This window comes from Hemitrygon akajei, chromosome 9, assembly GCF_048418815.1.
Source record: "Hemitrygon akajei chromosome 9, sHemAka1.3, whole genome shotgun sequence".
In the NCBI taxonomy this organism is placed as follows: Eukaryota; Metazoa; Chordata; class Chondrichthyes; order Myliobatiformes; family Dasyatidae; genus Hemitrygon; species Hemitrygon akajei.
The window spans coordinates 134,994,235-135,013,606 of NC_133132.1; the positions used below are offsets into that span (position 1 = coordinate 134,994,235).

At 42.4% G+C, this 19,372-nt stretch overlaps 1 protein-coding gene across 1 annotated transcript in view; it reads right to left on the bottom strand.

The window, feature by feature from the left end:
* The window catches only part of LOC140732683 (cytosolic 5'-nucleotidase 1A-like), a 95,430-nt gene extending 76,376 nt beyond the window's left edge, over nucleotides 1-19,054 (bottom strand). Inside the window, exons 1-3 of the mRNA XM_073055367.1 lie at nucleotides 18,932-19,054; nucleotides 18,594-18,761; nucleotides 8,372-8,501 (exon numbers count right to left, since the gene is read on the bottom strand). Coding sequence (XP_072911468.1) covers nucleotides 8,372-8,501; nucleotides 18,594-18,761; nucleotides 18,932-19,054 — 421 coding nt within the window. The remainder of the gene's footprint in view (nucleotides 1-8,371; nucleotides 8,502-18,593; nucleotides 18,762-18,931) is intronic.
* Between the last annotated feature and the right edge of the window lie 318 nt (nucleotides 19,055-19,372).

The following is a 19,372-nucleotide window of genomic DNA, read 5'->3' on the forward strand; positions in this document are numbered from 1 at the left end:
GACAATTTCACAGATACATCTCATAGTTGCTGCTTAATAGAATTATGACAAATTAAGTATCATAATGTTGCAATTCCGTAAGAAGAATAAGACGTATGAGCAGAATTAGGCCACTCAGCCCATCAAGTCCGTTCTGCTATTCCATCATGGCTGATTTATTATCCCTCTCAATCCCATTCTCCGGGTTTCTCCGCATAGTTTTTGACCCTGATTAATCAAGAACCTATCAACCTCTGCTTTAAATATGCCCAATGACTTGGCTTCCACAGTCATCTGTGGCAATGAATTCCACATATTTATACCCTCTGATTAAAGAAATTCCTCGTAATCTCTGTTGTAAATAGACATCTTTCAATTCTGAGGTTACCCTCTGGTCCTGGACTCATCACTGTAGGATACATCCTCTCCACATCCATTCTAAGCAGGTTTTTCAAAATTTCATAGACTTCAATGTGATGCCACCTCAGTCTTCTAAACTCCAGTGAGTACAGGCCCAGAACCATAAAACGCTCCTCATAAGTTAACCTTTTCATTCCCACAATCATTCCTGTGAACCTCCACTGAACACTCTCCAATGCCAGTAAATCGTTTCTTAGATAAGAGAACTAAAAATGCTCTCAATACTCCAAGTGAAGTCTGACTAATGCCTTATAAAGCCCTAGCATTACATCCTTGCTGTTATATTCTGGTCCTCAAGTCAAGTCACTTTTATTTTCATTTCGACCATAAATGCTGGTACAGTACATAGTAAAAATGAGACAATGTTTTTCAGGACCATTGTGTTACATGACACAGCACAAAAACTAAACAGAACTACGTGAAAAAAAAACAGAGAAAGCTACACTAGACTACAGACCTACACAGGACTGCATAAAGTGCACAAAAACAGTGCAGGCATTTACAATAAATAATAAACAGGACAGTAGGGCAGTAAGGTGTCAGTCCAGGCTCTGGGTATTGAGGAGTCTGATAGCTTGGGGGAAGAAACTGTTACATAGTCTGGTTGAGACAGCCCAAATGTTTCAGAGCCTTTTCCCAGATGGCAGGAGGGAGAAGAGATTGTATGAGGGGTGCATGGTGTCCTTCATAATGCTGTTTCCTTTGCGGATGCAGCATGTAGTGTAAATGTCCGTGATGGCGGGAAGAGAGACCCCGATGATCTTCTCAGCTGACCTCACTATCCGCTGCAGGGTCTTGCGATCCGAGATGGTACAATTTCCGAACCAGGCAGTGATGCAGTTGCTTAGGATGCTCTCAATACAACCCCTGTAGAATGTGATGAGGATGGGGGGGTGGGAGATGGACTTTCTTCAGCCTTCGCTGAAAGTAGAGATGCTGCTGGGCTTTCTTTGCTATGGAGCTGGTGTTGAGGGACCAGGTGAGATTCTCCGTCAGGTGAACACCAAGAAATTTGGTGCTCTTTACGATCTCTACCGAGGAGCCGTCGATGTTTAGCGGGGAGTGGTTGGTCCCTGCCCTCCTGAAGTCAACAACCATCTCTTTTGTTTTGTTCACATTAAGAGACAGGTTGTTAGCTCTGTACCAGTCCATTAGCCACTGTAAGCTGACTTGTCGTTCTTGCTGATGAGACCCACCACGGTCGTGTCATCAGCGAACTTGATGATATGGTTCGAGCTGTGTGTTGCAACACAGTCATGGGTCAGCAGAGTGAACAGCAGTGGACTAAGCACGCAGCCCTGGGGAGCCCCCATGCTCAGTGTGATGGTGTTGGAGATGATTGTCCCAATCTGGACTGACTGAGGTCTCCCAGTCAGGAAGTCTAGGTTCCAGTTGCAGAGGGACGTGTTCAGGCCCAGTAGGCGCAACTTTCCAATCAGTTTCTGAGGGATGATTGTGTTAATTGCTGAACTGAAGTTTATGAACAGCATCTGAATATGTGTCCTTTTTGTCCAGGTGGGTCAGGGCCAGGTGGAGGGTGATGGCAATGGCGTCATCTGTTGAGCGGTTGGGACGGTACGCAAACTGCAGGGGATCCAGTGAGGGGGGCAGCAGGGTCTTGATATGCCTCATGACGAGCCTCTTGAAACACTTCATGAAGATGAATGTAAGTGCAACAGGATGGTAGTCATTTAGGCAAGACACTGAAGGCTTCTTTGGCACGGGGACGATGGTGGCGGCCTTAAAGCATGTTGGAATGGTGGCACTGCTCAGGGAGGTGTTGAAGATGTCAGTGAGAACATCTGCTAGCTGGTCTGCACATCCTCTGAGCACTCTACCAGGGATGTTGTCTGGTCCAGCAGCCTTCCGTGGGTTGACCCTGCACAGGGTTCTTCTCATGTCAGCCACGGAGAGACACAGCACCTGGTCATTTTTAGGAGGGGTGGACTTCCTCGTCGCAACATCATTTTCTGCCTCAAACTGGGCATAGAAGTTATTCAGCGCATCTGGGAGGGAGGCATCACCTGCACAGTCAGGTGATGTTGTCCTGTAATTGGTGATGTCCTGGATGCCCTTCCACATGCACTGCGTGTCACCGTTGTCCTGGAGGTGGCTGTGGATTAGCTGGGCGTGTGCACGCTTTGCCCCTCTGATGGCTCGGGACAGTTTGGCCCTCGCTGTTGTTAAAGCTGCCTTGTCATCTGCTCTGCAGGCGGAGTCATGGGACCTTAGCAGCGCACGCACCTCTGCGGTCATCCATGGCTTCTGGTTGGCACGTATAGTGATGGTCTTGGACAGAGCAACATCATCAATGCACTTGCCGATGTAGCTGGTCCTGTCAAAATGAATGCTAACATTGCATCTACCTTGCTTACCACTGACTCAACCTGCAAGTTAATCTTGAGGGAATCCTGAACAAAGACTCCTAACTCCCTTTCCACCTCTGATTTTTGAATTTTATCCACTCTTGGAAAATCGTCTGTGCCTTTATTTCTTCTAGCAAAGTGCATGAGCATACACTTCCTTACACTATATTGAATTTTGCAATTCTTTGCTCATTCTCCCAATCTAAGTCCTTCTGTAGATTCCTTGCTTCTGTTCCAATTTGTGTCCCCATCATGGCTACTGTTTGGAGGCCTATACATGACTCCCATCAGGGTCCTTTCGCACTTGCAGTTTCCTAACTCTACACACAAGGATTCAACATTGTCTGATCTGACAGTATGTCATCTTTTTCTTAGGATTTGATTTAATTTTTTATCAACAGAACCACCCTGCTCCCATATGCCCACCTGCCTATCCTTCCTGTGCAATATCTGTCTTTGGATGTTGTGTTTTCAACAATGATCTCAGTGATGCCCACAATATCACACCTGACAATCTCTAACTGCACCACAGTATCATCTACCTTATTTTGTATACTGCGTGCATTCAAAAATACCACCTTCACCCCTGTATTCTTCACCCTTTTCAACTTTGCCCCCATGTTACTCTTCCACTCATCCTACTGACTGCAAATCTGCTTTATTATCTGCCTGTCCTTCCTCACAGTCTCACTACATCTACTTGTATACCAACTGCCCCATTCCTCATCTCTATCACTCCGGTTCCCATCCTCCTGTCAAATTAGTTTAAACACTTCCCAACAGCTCCAGCAAACCTGTCTGGTTCCCCTCGGGTTCAAGTGTAACTCATCCCTTTTGTAGATGCCATACATTTCCCAGATCCAGCAATCCAGAAATCTGAAACAACTGTCCCTTGCACCAATTCTACAGCCAGGCATTCATCTACTAAATCATCCTATTCCACTCGGAATAATTTACTTATTATTATTTAATTATTTATGGTTTTATATTGCTATATTTCGACACTATTCTTGGTTGGTGCGACTGTAACAAAACCCAATTTCCCTCGGGATCAATAAAGTACATCTGTCTGTCTGTCTGTATTCTTACCCTCTCTCACACATAGCACAGGCAGCAATCCAGAGATTTCTACACCGGACGTCCTGCTTTTCAGCTTTCTACCTAACTCCCTATATTCTCTCTTCAGGACCCCCTCCTTTTCCTTTTTCCAATCTATGTTGTTGGTACCAATATGTCCCACAACTTCCAGCTGCATTCTCCCTTTGGAATGCTCTGGGCCCGATATGAGACATCTCTGACCGCAGCACCTAGGAGGCAAAATACCATCCAGGTTGCTTTTCCACGTCCACAGAACCCCTCATCTGCTCCTCTATGGAATCCCCTATCACTACCTCACTCTTCTTCTCCCCCTTCTCTTCGGAGCTACAGAGACAGACACAGTGCCAGAGACTTGGCTCCTGCCCTTTCCCCTGATAGTTCATCTCCCCAAACAGTATCCAAGTGATATACTTGTTACTGATGGGAATGACCACAGAGGTATTCTGCACTGGCTGTCTATTCCCTTTCTCACTTTTGACAGTCACCCAGGTACCTGCCTCCATCAACTTAGTGTTGACTACCTCCCTGTAGCTCCTATCCATCACCTCCTCAGTCTCCCATATAGGCCAAAGGTCATCCAGCTGCAACTCCAGTTCCTTAACACAGTCTCTAGGAATTTGCAGCTTGATGCACTTTGTCCAGATGCAGTCATCAGGGAGACTGGAACGTCCACATATAACGCAAAGAACATGTCACTAATTCTGGACTCACTGAAGGTAGAAGGTGAAACCCCAGCTACTACATCCTTAATCTCCATTTCATTCCCACTGTAACCCATTTATCTATGGGGACATTTATAAGAAGTTTCAACACAAGCTTGAGTAACAGTAGTGCATCTTCTGTCTGCACACATTTTAGGCTTCTAGACTAAACATCAAATTGAACACCTCAGCTATTTAATTTTCTCTGCAAATATCAGAACTGGCTATCACTGTTGCAAGTTACCTGTCTGTAAAATTAACTGTTTTTCTGTAAATTCTGGAGCTAATGAACCTATCCATTCAAAGTTTTTATATATTTTTCTCCCTCTCCCTGTCTCCATCTCTCTCACCCTCTCTGATTTCCCCTCTTAACCAGGTAACCAAATGGATTTACCAAAAGCTTATCATCTCAACAACCATGAAGACAGAAGGTAGCCTGCAGATGCTGGAAATTCAGGGCAACACACAGAAATTGCTGGAGGAACTCAGCAGATCAGGTAGCATTTTTGAAGGGTAATGGACAGGACAGTAAAACACCATAACATTTCAGTTCAGGTTCTTTATGGCAAGACAAATTCATGCCATGCAGATGATAGATCAGGGCCATCTCAAGTCAACTGAATTGAATCCACCTCCTTCGATTAATTATTATAGCATTCTCAAATGCAACAGTAGCATCAGAAGACTGTTAACCACAAGCTTACTTGGGCCATAAATATTCTGTCCATGTGGTCAAAAATAATGGCCCACTCGAGTCCCTAAAGCCTCTTCACCATCTATAAGGACAAAATCAAGAGTGCAACAGAAATCTATCCACTGGCAGAGTGGGTGTTAATCTATACTGAACACACATAAAGCTGAACATTATCCAAGACAAAGCATCAAGCTTGATTCACATTCCATTCTCCACCTTAAATGTTTAATCCTCCCCTCACCACTAAAACACTGAGTGCTATCAACTACAGCAAAAATAAACCTTCAGCAGGCCCTCTCAAGAAAATAATTTTCATTATTTTAAATGGAAAAGGAGCACAGGTTCAAGTGATTTTCACCAATGCCTCTTTCCAAGCCATTACCCTCCTGATTTAAAGACATGACTGTAATTACATCCCAAAGTCCTGGAACTTTTCAATAAATATTACTGCGGGACTATTTTCAACACAGGAACTATAGAGGTTTGAGAAAGAAGCCCACCATGTATTCAAGGGGCAATAAATGTGAGTCTTGCCAGCAAAGTTCATTTCCTTGAATGAATTTAAACGATACTAAATATGTAAACGAATGTGTGCTACGCTCTTCAGTTCTAATCAAAGGATCCATGAATGGCTTAGAAAAGTTTCCAGACAAAATTTAGCAGCCAGTGTGCCTCACATCCTTTGAAAGGTAAAGAAAAAAGGCACATATTTGGTGCAGCAGTCAAACGGCGTGATAGGGAATCGGATAAGAAAAAGCTCTATTGGTTAGAGTTGTGGAAGAATTATTGATTTTGTTCTTCTTGCTTAATGCAATCACAGAAGGTAAATATCTGCTGAGCTTATGAAAAGCATCTGAAAATTTTACCTAATGGAAGTCAATTCTGATAACGGTGATCTCCCTAAGTGTGTCGCAATGAAGTTCTAAACTCATGTACATGCTATCAAACGGGCCAAACTAAAATGACGTCATTCCCATTTTCACTCAACTTCTGCAATCTAATAGGGAGCTCTTACCGTGATCTTCGATTTGAAGTGTCCTGTCTACTTTATGCTAGAGATAATGTTTGATTGCAATTTTCCAAAAGAATTTCCATCAGCAGGTGGGCAGTGAATATATTGCTATGTGATATACCAACATATGAAATTGATTTCTAAATTAAAAGTAATCAACACAATCAGTATCACATCATCTTTTTTTTGAAAAGAGAAATGTAGAATGAAGTCAAAAGGCTGCTGAACTGCAATGATGAAGAAACACTCTCTTATATTTGGCCCAATCTAAATAAGCAAAAGGCAATTTAATCTTAGCTTATATAAAAAAATGTAAAACAAGTCAGTGAAAGAGCATTGTCAAGCAGTACTGTATTCTGAAATAGATTAAAGCATGCAACACCAGTTAGCCATACCAGCTGGGTCACTAGCCCACTCCTTTTATCAATACTGATCATCAGCATTTAGAACCTCACCTACAATGTACCTTTTGGCTTTACGAAGTATTACTTCTGCTGTCACTATTGGACTTTACTTGTTCTCTTATTATCTCTGAATGCCTACAGATTTACCTTAATCCCATCTGTTAGTGACTTTCATGAGCCTTCCTTGCCTTCCTAATTGCTTTTTAATCATGTTCCAACAGTTGTTATGCTCTTGAAGGGCCTGCCTACCTCCTTCGATCTCTTCATTTATCACATACGTTCTTTTATCTCGTTATCCATCTCTTAGTATCTCTAAATCTGCAGAATTCACTGTACTTCTTACCCTTAGATTTCACTGTTACAGCGACGTGTCGGCCCTAAACTCTTTCCATTTTGCCTTTGACTGCCTCCCTCTTTGCTGATGTAAACTTATCTGCAAATCAATACTCCCAGTTTACTTTTACTAAGTTCTGTCATATTTTAATGAAGTTAGCCTTCCCCCAATTTGAAAACTTTATTACTGGCCCACCTTTATCTTTTTCCATAACCACTTTGAAAATTGAAGTTACGGTTATCCTCTCCAAAATGTCTCCCGACTAATATGTCATTCACATTCCCAGTGACACGTTCCAATAATGCTCCTTCCCTCTTTATCTATCTACATATTGTGTCAAAAGTTTTCCTGGACACATCTCAAACACATCTCTGAGCTTTACATGCTAAGGAACTCCCACCTAGTATTGAGGAAATTGAAATCTTGTTGTACTATAGTGCTATTCTGTTACATCTCACTGCAATTTGCTTTTTTTTTAACTGCCCGCTACACCACTGGCATTTAGGGCAACCATGATGATGTTCAGGGCTTCCTTCATCATGTCAGTAGCTTCCTCTCGGATTTCACTACTGTCAGTCATGCAAGTCCTGGGTGGAGACTCAGGAATACCAATACACTCAGATATAGATGGACTCTTCACTGCTGTTTCCATAACAATATTGTTTTAACAGTCATTGTTGCTAGCACTCAGCTGAACTCCTGAATCTAGATGACCAGTGAACCACTCTTAGTTTGTCTTCTACCCTTTGACCTGTTTGGCACGATTGACCCTACCAAGAGCCAAAACCTACTCCAGTCGTTGAGGTATACAAGCCTCCAAACCACGACAAGGTTATGGCCCTCTTGGAGGTGCAATTTGCTTACAACTCTTTTAATATGCCCATGACCATTCTCATTATGCCCATTATGACTATTATGCCCATGCTCATTCATTGCTTACTTGGTGTTGTTTTCACAATTTAAACATCTCACTGCCTTACTCCAACATACTGCACACTAACACACTTGAAACTGTTTGTCTTTGCGAATGTCTGACATTCTTTCTAAAGCAGCCTGCCTCATGACAATAATAACAAGGTTCGCGAAGTGCCTACCAGGGACATCACCAGCCTATCAGCTGGTAAAGAGTAATTATTATATTTATATTGATAATTGGTAGATTTATTGAGATTGCTAGCCATTTGAATGCTCCCAGAATGTTATTTACAAGTTGACTTTTCTTTCTGTCAGCTGCTTAAGTTAAGAAATAAAACAGCCTTTCCTTCAATCTGAATTTTCTATAAAAGTTCTCTCTACAGCTTAACAGCTTGGCATGTTTTGATATAAAAATTCCATATTGACACTATTGTCTTTCTGTACATACCATAATGATTGATGCTGTTTATCAGCCTTACTCCTACTTGGGCATGGTTATTGGTCATTAGAACTATATCAAATATTTCATCAGACCCAGGATAAAGTTCATGTAGGCGTGAATTAACTGCTTCCAGTGCCTAGGCATAATAAAGAATTCTGGTTACACAAATATATATTAAATATGCATATGATATGATATGATATAATATTTTTGTTTCTACTTAGAAGACAAAATTTTGGGTCATATTTTATACCAATGTTTCTAATTGGCAGTTCCAACATCCATATTTTCATCAACTGATCTTGGTCATTAAGTATTTCTCGGTCACTGAATGTCACTGTGGATAATCTGGAGGGTTGTCAGAGGTTACAGCGGGACATCGATAAGATGCAGAACTGGGCTGAGAAGTGGCAGATGGAGTTCAACCCAGATAAGTGTGAAGTGGTTTATTTTGGTAGGTCAAATTTGAAGACAGAATATAATATTAATGGTGAGACTCTTGGCAGTGCGGAGGATCAGAGAGATCTTGGGGTCCGAGTCCATAGGACACTCAAAGCTGCTGCGCTATTTGACAGTGCTGTTAAGAAGGCATATGGTGTGTTGGCATTCATCAAACATGTGACTGAGTTCAAGAACTGTGAGGTAATGTTACAGCTATACAAGAACTTAGTTAGACCCCACTACACCACTGGCATTTAGGGCAACAATGATGTTGTTCAATTCTGGTCACCTTACTACAGGAAGGATGTAGATACCATAGAAAGAGTACAGAGGAGATTTACAAGGATGCTGCTTGGATTGGAGAGCACGTCTTATGAGAATAGTTTGAGTAAATTTGGCCTTTACTCCTTCGAGCAACAGAGGATGAAAGGAGACCTGATAGAGGTGTAATAAAATGATGAGAGGCATTGATCATGTGGATAACAAGAAGCTTTTTCTGAGAGCTGAAATGGCTAGCATGAGGGGGGATAGTTTTTAGCGTGCTTTGAAGTACGTAAGAGGCCTGCTCTTAGTCTGGCCTCTACACCTGGACCTCTTCGGCATGGGTGACCCTACCAAGAGCCAAAGCAAAAAGCCCTGACTCCAGCCTACGTAGCTCTCCACACAAGCCTCTAAAATATGGCAAGGTTATGGTCCTATTGGATATCAATTAACTAATCTAATTAGTCCAAGGTACACAATTAGTAAAGTTCCAAAGTTGAGAGAATGGGGAGGTGCAGGAAAGAGCTGTTGATTTTGGTATACATCAGAATCAGAATCAGGTTTATTATCACCAACATGTGACGTGAAATTTGTTAACTGATCAGTATTTGGACAGTAAACTATTACAGTATTAGTAGTCTAAAAAATATTTTATATTTCAAATGTCTTAAAATTATTAATAATTTAGAACTGGTTTTCTAAAATGCTTCATCTATTTAAATCTGTCCATTATGATTTTATTAATAGTGAAACAATGAATACACTAAATAAGCAACAAGACTCATTTTTCCCTAAAAAGAAAGTTCATAATTATTGTTACTAACATTAATCAATGATCATTTTTGCTCAAAATTACCATAGTACGTGAGGTTTTTTTTAGAAGATTATTGCCAAATTGGGCACATGCTCTCTGAAAGGTTCGCCATCTCTGGCCTATTCTCTCAAGTTTAGAAAGATGGGAGATTATCTCACGAACAGGTAGAAAATCTTTATCATGCTTCAAAGGATAGATGCAGGGATGATGCTTCCCCTGCAAGGGGAGTCTGGAAGTTCTTTACCCAAAGAAGTTTGTGGAGGCTCGGTCACTAAATGCAAGACAAAAATTGACATTTTGGGGTAGTAACAAAATTGAGCAATGCAGGAAAGTGATACTTGAGTAAAAGATTAGTCATGATCTTATTGAAGGAGAGTGCGTGAGCTGGGACTGAACGGTCTGCTTCTGCTTCGACTTTTCATGGTCAAGGCTCCTGTGCATCTGTTCTAGTTTCCTTTTATTTCATTGATCATTTAATACTTCTTCCTTTTCTATCCAGTGTGCCTCTTCCTCTTAACAATATTTGTACAGTTTTATTTTTGTCTTTATACCTGACCTTTAAGAGTGAAAATGGGAACAGTAGAAGAACAGACCAACAAAATAGAGTTACTATACTTGGACTGGGGAGATCATTTAATCAATGCAATTTAGGTGGTATTTTACAAATTACAACCTCTCCCTAAGTTACAAAAACCAACATACAAACAGGTGTTTGAGACTAAACTGCCTTCTCTCCCCGCACTACCCCTCATTAAAAGCAGAGCTTTGTGGCCATTCAGTGTCGTTCCAGCGTCCCGTTCAGTGGCAGGAGCAGCGCAGAGAGATGTAAATAAAAGCACAGAGGGGACATGGGGAGCGGCCATTTTTGAGAGTGGGCCAGTGGTGAGACTGGGAGTGTCAGACTTTGGCTTGGGACAGGCGTTGGCTCTGGTTAAGTTGTCCAGGTAAGCTTCTCTTTTTTCTTACTGTGTCATAAGTACTTAGTGTAGCTTAAATGACCATTGTGTGTTCTTCATGCCAGGATGTTGGAATCCAGAGTCTCCCAGGGAACAGCATCTGCATGAAGTCCATCCGGCTACAGTTCCTTGAAGACCACTTTAGGGATCTGGAGCAGCAGCTGGATGACATTCAGCTTGTATGGGAGAGTCAGGAGATCATCATTCCGAGTTACAGGAAAGTAGTCACCCCAAAGTTGCAGAAGGGAGGAATAGGCAATTAGTTCAGAGCATTCCTCTCAATAATAAAAATACCGTTTTGGATACTATTGTGGGAGATTACCATGGAGACCAGGATACTGGCACTGAGCATGGGTCTGTGGTGCAGAAGGGAAAGAGGGAGAAGAGGGGATTGGTAGCGATTGGGGACTCAATAGTCAGGGGAACAGAGAGGAGATTCTGTGGACGTGAACAGGACACTGGATGGTATGTTGCCTCCCAGGTACTACGATCAGGGATGTCTTGGATTGCATTCACAGCATTTTGGAGAGGGCGGGAGAGCAGCCAGATGTCTTGGTACATATTGGTACCAATGACATAGGAAGGAAAAGCAAAGAGGTTCTGAAAAGGGATTTTAAAGAGTTAGGTAGAAAGCTGAGAAGCAGGACCTGCCAAGTAGTAATTTCTGGATTGCTGCCTGTGCCATGCACCAGTGAGGGTAGAGATAGGATGACATGGCAGATAAACATGTGGCTGAGAAGATGGTGCAGTGGGAAGGGCTTCAAGTTCTTGGATCATTGGTTTTCTTCTGAGAGTCCTGTACAAAAAGGACAGACTGCACCTGAACCCAAGGAGGACTAATATTCTTGCAGCCAGGTTTGCTAGAGCCTTTGGGGAGGATTTAAACTAATTGGGCAGGGGATGGGAACTGGAGTGAAGGGACTCAGGATAGGACTGATGGTAAAGAAGCAAAGATAGCATGCAGTCAGACTGTCAGGAAGGGCAGGCAGATGATGTGACAAAATTGCAGTTAGCAGAGTGAATATCAGTGCATTAGGGATGCAGGATCAAAAGAGAAGCAAATACAGTATTCAAAGTGTTATATCTCAATGCGTGGAGTACAAGAAATAAGGTAGATGATCTTGTTACACTTTTACAGACTATCGGGTATGATGTTGTGGCCATCAGTGGATCATGGCTGAGGGATGATTGTAGTTGGGAGCTGAATGTCCAAAGTTACACATTGTTTCCATAGAACACTACAGCACAGAAAACAGGCCATTCAGCCCTTCTAGTATGTGCCAAAACTTTATTCCACTAGTCCTATTGACCTGCACCCAGTCCATAACCCTCCAGACCTCTCCCATCCATGTATATATCCAACTTATTCTTAAAACTTAAGAGTGAGCCTGCATTTACTAAGTCAGATGGCAGCTCATTCCACACTCCCACCACTCTCTGAGTGAAGAAGTTCTCCCTAATGTTCCCCCTAAACCTTTCCCCTTTCACCCTAAAGCCATGTCGCATTTACTCTGTCTATATCGCTCATAATTTTGTAAACCTCTATCAAATACCCCTCTCATTCTTCTACACTCCAAGGAATAAAGGCCTAACTTGTTCAGTCTTTCCCTGTAACTCACCTTCTGAAGACCTAGCAACATCCTAGTAAACCTTCTCTGCACGCTTTCAATCTTACTGATATCCTTCCTATAGATAGGTGACCAGAACAGAACACAATACTCCAAATTTGGCCTCACCAATGTCTTATACAACCTCACCATAACATCCCAACTCCTATACTCAATACTTTGATTCATGAATGCCAGGATGCCAAAAGCCTTCCTGTCCACCTGTAACGCCACTTTCAGGGAATTATGTATCTGAACTCCCACATCCCTTTGTTCCTCCACACTCCTCAGTGCCCTGCCATTTACTGTGTATGTCTCACCTTGATTTGTCCTTCTAAAATGCAACACCTCACACTTGTCTGCATTAAATTCTGTCTGCCATTTTCTGGTCCATTTTTCCAGTTGGTCCAGATCCCTCTGCAAGCTTTGAAAGCCTTCCTCACTGTCCACAATGCCTCCAATCTTAGTGACATCAGCAAACTTGCTGATCCAATTTACCACATTATCATCTAGATCATTGATATAGACAACAAACAACAATGGTCCCAGCACAGATCCCTGAGGCACACCACTAGTCACAGGCCTCCAGTCTGAGAAGCAATCATCCACTACCACTCTGTCTTCTTTCACACAGCCAATTTCCAATCCAGTTTACAACCTCTCCATGGGTACCTAGTGTCTGAACCTTCTGAACTAACCTCCTATGTGGGACCTTGTCAAAGGCCTTACTAAAGTCCATGTAGACAACATCTACAGCCTTTCATTCATCTACTTTCTTGGTAACATCCTCAAAAAAATCTACAAGATTCTTTAAACATGATCTACCACGCACAAAGCTATGCTGACTATCCTTAATCAGCCCTTGGCTGTCCAAATACCTGTACATCCGATCTCTCAGAACACCTTCCGATAATTTACCTACTACTAATGTCAGGCTCACCGGCCTGTAATTACCTGGTTTACTTTTTGAGCCTTTTTTAAACAACAGCACAACATGAGCTACCCTCCAATCCTCCGGCACCTCACCCATGGCTAAGGACATTTTAAATATTTTGCCAGGACCCCTGCAATTTCTACACTAGTCTCTCTGAAGGTCTGCGTGATGCACCATCAATAACTCTCGGAGATGGGAGGTGAATGATAGGCTTTTATTAGCAGCAAAAGGGACCACGACATCTTGGAGACTGAGGGAGGAGCAGTGCTCCAATCGTCTTTATACAGGGGTCTGTGGGAGGAGCCACAGGAGCAGTCAGCAGAGGGGCGTGTCCAGACAGGTATACATAGTTTACCACACTGCAGAAATATTATGTCAGGCCCGGGGGATTTATCTACCTTTACTCGCTGTAAGGCAGCAAGCACCTCCTCCTCTTTAATCTCTATATGTTCCATGACGCTACTACTTGTTTCCCTTCCTTCCATATAGGCTATGCCAGTTTCCTGAGTAAATACTGATGCAAAAAAACTGTTTAAGATCTCCCCCATCTCATGAGGCTCCACACATAGACGACCACTCTGATCTTACAGGGGATCAATTTTGTCCCTTACTATCCTTTTATTCTTAATATACTTGTAGAAACCCTTCAGGTTTACCTTCACATTATCGGCCAAAGCAACCTCATTTCTTCTTTTTGCCTTCCTGATTTCTTTCTTTAGTGTTTTCTTACATTTTCTATATACTTCAAGTACCTCATTTGTTCCTTGTTGCCTATACCTATATAACCAGGGAAGTTTCAGGGATAGGAAGGTAGGCAGAGAGGATGGTATGACTCTGCTGGTAAAGAATCATTAGAAAGATGTGACATTGGATCAGAAGATGTTGAATCCTTGTGGGTTGAGTTTAGAAACTGTAAGGGAAAAGGACTATGATGGCAGTTACATACAGGCCTCCAACCAGTAGCTGGGATTACAACGGGTAATAGAAAAGGTATGTCAAAAGGGCAAAGTTATAATAGTCATGGAAGATTTTAATACTTTTTTATTTATTTGTCTACGGGATGTGGGCATCGCCAGCTAAGACTGCGTTTATTGCCTGTCTCTAGATGTCATTGAGAAGGTGGTGATGATCTGCCTTCTTGAGCCGCTGCTGTCCCTGATGTGTAGGTACGCCTACAGTGCTGTTAGGGTAGATGCAGATAGATTGGGAAAATCAGGTTAGTGATGGATCTCAGAGTGAATTTTTTGAATGCCTATGAGATTTTTTTCAGAGCAGCCTGTCATTAAGCCTACTAGGGAATCAGCTTTTCAGTCGGCCCTCCGTATCTGTGGATTCAACCAACTGCGGATCGAAAATACTGTACAAGTATCCCCCGCTATCCGAAAGTAGAGCATTCATATGAAATTTTTCGTAAGCCAAACTCAAAAAGTAACTTACTAAATCATACCAAATAACAAAGAAAACCTAAAATAGCATTAACATATAGTAAAAGCAGGAATGATATGCTACTAGCAGAACCAATAGTAACATCGGCAGCTTTCAAGATTCTTTCTCTCTGCATGTAAATAGTACGAATGGTGGATGCAGGCAAGTTCAACGCACGCACAATGTTTTATTTCATTCACCACAATCGAAACACTTAATTACGTCCAGTTTTACACTAAGCATAGCACCCTTATGAGGTCTCTTAGGCTTTTCTGATACCTTAGGACAAATCTTGCTAACGGATGCACAAAATAAATCAAGATAAAACACTCTTGCTGCTCTGGGTGCACGCTGCCTCTATAACGGCTCACTGCAAAACAAACGCTAAATGCTATTTTCGCTTTTTGTAACACCCTTACGAGCTCTCTTAGGCTTTTATATAAGGGACTTGAGCATCCGCAAATTTTGGTATCCATGGGGAGGTCCCAGAACCAATCCCCCGCAGATACGGAGGGCCAACTGTACTGGATTGGGTGTTATGTAATGAACTGGAGACGATTAGGAAGCTTAAGGTAAAGAAACCCTTAGGAGACAGTGATCACAATATCACTGAGTTCAACTTGAAATTTGCTAAGGAGAAAGTAAAGTCTGACTTAGCAGTATTTTAGTGAAGTAAATAAAATTAGAGGGTATGAGAGAGGAGTTTACCAAAGTAATTTGGAAGGAGATGCTAGCAGAGATGACAGCAGAGCAGCAATGGCTTGAGTTTCTGGGGAAAATGAGGAAGGTGTTGGACAGATGTACTCCAAAAACAAACAAAAAAAAATACTCAAATGGCAAAATAATACAATTGTGGCTGATCAGGGAGGTCAAAGCTAATGTAAACGCAATAGCAAGGACATACAACAAAGCAAAAAAACTAGCAGGAAGATAGGGGATTGGGAAGTTTTTAAAAACCTCCAGAAACCTCCAGAACTAAAAGAACCATTAGAAGGGAAAAGCTGAAATATGAAGGCAAGCTGGCAAGCAACATCAAGGTGAATAGAAAAAAAACTTTTTCAGGTATATTGAAATGAAAGAGGAACGAGGGTGGATGTAGGACCACTAGAAAATAAGGCTTCAGAAATAATAACAGGGGCAAGGAGATGGCAGATGAACTAATTAAACATTTTGCATCAGAGTTCAATGTGAAAGACAGTCGCAGTGTGTCAGGTGTTCAAAGGTGTGAGGGAAGAAAAGTTAGTGAACTTATTATTACAAGGGACAAGCTGCTCAAAAAGCTGAAAGACCTTAAGGTGCATGTCATCCAGACCAGAAGAACTGCACCCTAGGGATCTGAAAGATGAAGCGGTAGAGATTGTGGTAGCATTATAATGATCTTCCAAGAATCTTTGGACTCTGGTATGGTTCTGGAGGACTGGAAATTTTCAGGTATCTCTCCACTCTTTAAGAAAGTAAGGAGGCAGCAGAAGTAATAGACAAGTTAGTCTGACCTCAATGCTTGGGAAGATATTGGAGTCAATTTTTAAGGATGAGGTTATGAAGTACTTGGTGACACAAGACAAGACAAAGTCAGCATGGTTTCCCTAAGGGTAAATCTTGCTTGACGACTCTGTTGGAATTCTTTGAGGAGATTACAAGTTGGATAGATAAAGGGGATGCAGTGGAATGTTTGGATTTTCAGAAGGTGCCACACATGAGGCTTCTTACCAAGTTAAGTGCCCATGGTGTTGCAGGAAAATTATCAGCATGGTTAGAGCATTGGCTGATTGGTAGGAGGAGGTAGCAAGTGGGAATAAAAGGATTCTTTTCTGGTTGGCTGCCAGTGACTATTGGTGTTCCACAGGGGTTGGTGTTGGGAATGCTTCTTTTTATGCTTATTATATATGATTTAGATGATGGAATAGACGGCTTTGTTGCCACGTTCATAGATGATACAAAGATTCAAGGAAGAGCAGGTAGTATTGGGGAAACAGAAAGGCTGCAGAAGGACTGCAGATTAGGAGAATGGGCAAGAAAGTGGCAAATGAAGTACAATGTTGGAAAATGCATGGTCGTGCATTTTGGTAGAAGAAATAAATGTGCAAACTATTTTCTAAATGGGGAGAAAATTCAAAAATCTGAGATGCAAAGGGATTTGTGCAGAACACCCTAAAGACTAATTTGCAGGTTGAGTTGGTGATAAGGAAGGCAAATGCCATGTTAAAATTCATTTTAAGAGGTCTAGACTACAAGAGCAGGGATGTGATGCTGAGGCTTTATAAAGCACTTGTGAGGCCTCAGCTTGAGTATTGTGAACAGTTTTGGGCTCCTCAGCTAAGAAAAGATGTGCTGGCATTAGAGAGGGTCCAGAGGAAGTTCACTGGGATTATTCTGGGAATAAAAGGATTATCATGTGAGGAATGTTTGAAGGCTCTAGGCCTGTAATTTAGAAGGATTATTTATGGTTGGATCTCATTGAAACCTTTTGAATGTTGAAAGACACAGACAGACAGCGTAGACATGGAAAGGATGTTTCTCACAGTGGCGAGTCTTGGATAAGAGGGCATAGTCATAGGACAGTGGGGCATCCATTTTAAACAGATATGCAGAGAAATTTCTTTAGCCAGATGGTGGTGAGTTTGTGGAATTTGTACCACAGGCAGCTGTGAAGGCCAAGTTGTTGGGTGTGTTCAAGGCGGAGATTGATAGATTGTTGATTGGCCATGGCATCAAATGTTACGGGGAGAAGGCCGGGGTGTGCTGTTGAGGAGGGGAAAAGAAGGATCAGCCATGATTGAATGGTGGAGCAGACATGATGGGCCACATGGCCTAATTCTGCTCCTATGTCTTATGGTCTCTAACAGCTGCCACCCACTTCCCACTAACTGCTTCAAGGTCAGGGTCAAACCAAGCAGAGCTGGAAGCACTGAACAGACAGACTTATTCACTAAACAAGTGAAGTTCACTTTCCTGTCAGAACTTGATGCTTTCCCACACACTGATTTAGGAACTGTTTAGTTTATGTAAGGTTTGGAATTCTGGCTAAGGATTTCCCTCAATATGTTGTTATAAATTCTGAAAACCATCTTTATGATAGAGATTTTAATTTTGTCACATTTTCATTAAATCCTGACAGAGTTTCCTAGAGTTCCCATATTTCATGTTGTGATTGGATTACTATAATCCATCATCAACTTTGTAACTATTATCATAAAGTCACACTGCAATAAAAAGGCCCCTTGGCTCATCATTGCCTAATCTGACCACGTGATATGGGTTAACCTATGGAATCACAGACCAATTTGTTTAAAAATCCTAATATTTTCCTAATTCTGAAATTGATGTTTTGTTCATTGTAAACAACTCATAAGAATCGGCAAGAATCGTTTAATCACCTCACAGGCTCTTGCGTTTAATCCACTCATCCTGTGTAAATCCAACCAAATAGGTAAATAATGCCACACTGTATCCCTACCTGTTTCTAAAGAGCATTACCCAGCGCTTGAAGACGCCTATGTTAGGGGCAATCTATTTGTTTCTATTTATCAACGCCACACTTAAAGCCAGAGCGCGAAGCACACCAGTTGGCCTGGAAGTTGGAGCAAGATTTTAGCACCATCTGATTTAGCCGCTAGTGCCTGAACGTCTGTCTTTGGTCTGATTTGACCTTTGCTCTTTGAGGGAGCGGGGTTAGTTGTATTCCTAGCTTGGATGGGATTGGGGAGGGAAGGTGCCGCTCCTCCGGCAGGCGTCTCTGAAACACAGCTTGTTGTTGCAAGCCTTCCAGAGGATGCACCCTGGGTCCTACCTTCATCAAGGAGAAGGCCAATCCTTTCTTGAGAGGTTGGTTCTCGTGGTCCTGCTGGTACTTAACGTATGACTCCAAGCCGTCAGTTTCATAGATAGCCCGTTCCTCGGCCATGTTGAAGAGTGTCCGAGAGGAGACGGCGATGGTGATAGCATGTGGGTTCTTGGACTGCAAAACAACAACTGACTTGTTGGTTTGCCCATATTGACATATATGAGATATATATGTATATGTGATAGTCTCTACCAGTAGATATAGAGATTTTAGGTTATTTCTTACCCTCCCCCCACACCACTTTAAATTGAATCTATGACAAGTTTGTAAGCAAGTTGTTTTACCCCTGTGGAGTTCTTGATGGATCCAGCTCGGCCTCTCTTGGGTGTCGAGGACCTTTCTGGCGCGGGAACAGGCACACTGCAGAGGTCCAAGTCGTCCAGCGCGTAGAGTTCCGAATCACTCATCTTTACCCAATTTCTCTCTACAGAGGATCTGAGGGAATATAATGTCTGAGCCACGGGTGTCGGGCTTTGCCGTTTCAAGGGAAAAGGTGACTGTATCTATAGTTTGTTAGGGGTTTGGCCGGGGCGGTGTTGCTGCTCTGGCAGGAAGCGGGCGCGTCACAAACACGGGCTGGGAGTTGTCACAAGTAGCGGTGGCACACGTGTCTCCAGCCGGAGAGTGTGGGCTCAGCCCCGGCCGCCTTTTTCCCTGAGGTGGCGGTTTGCTGCGATGTCCCCACCAATCCAGAACTAAACGTTAACCCAGTTAACCCTCCAGCG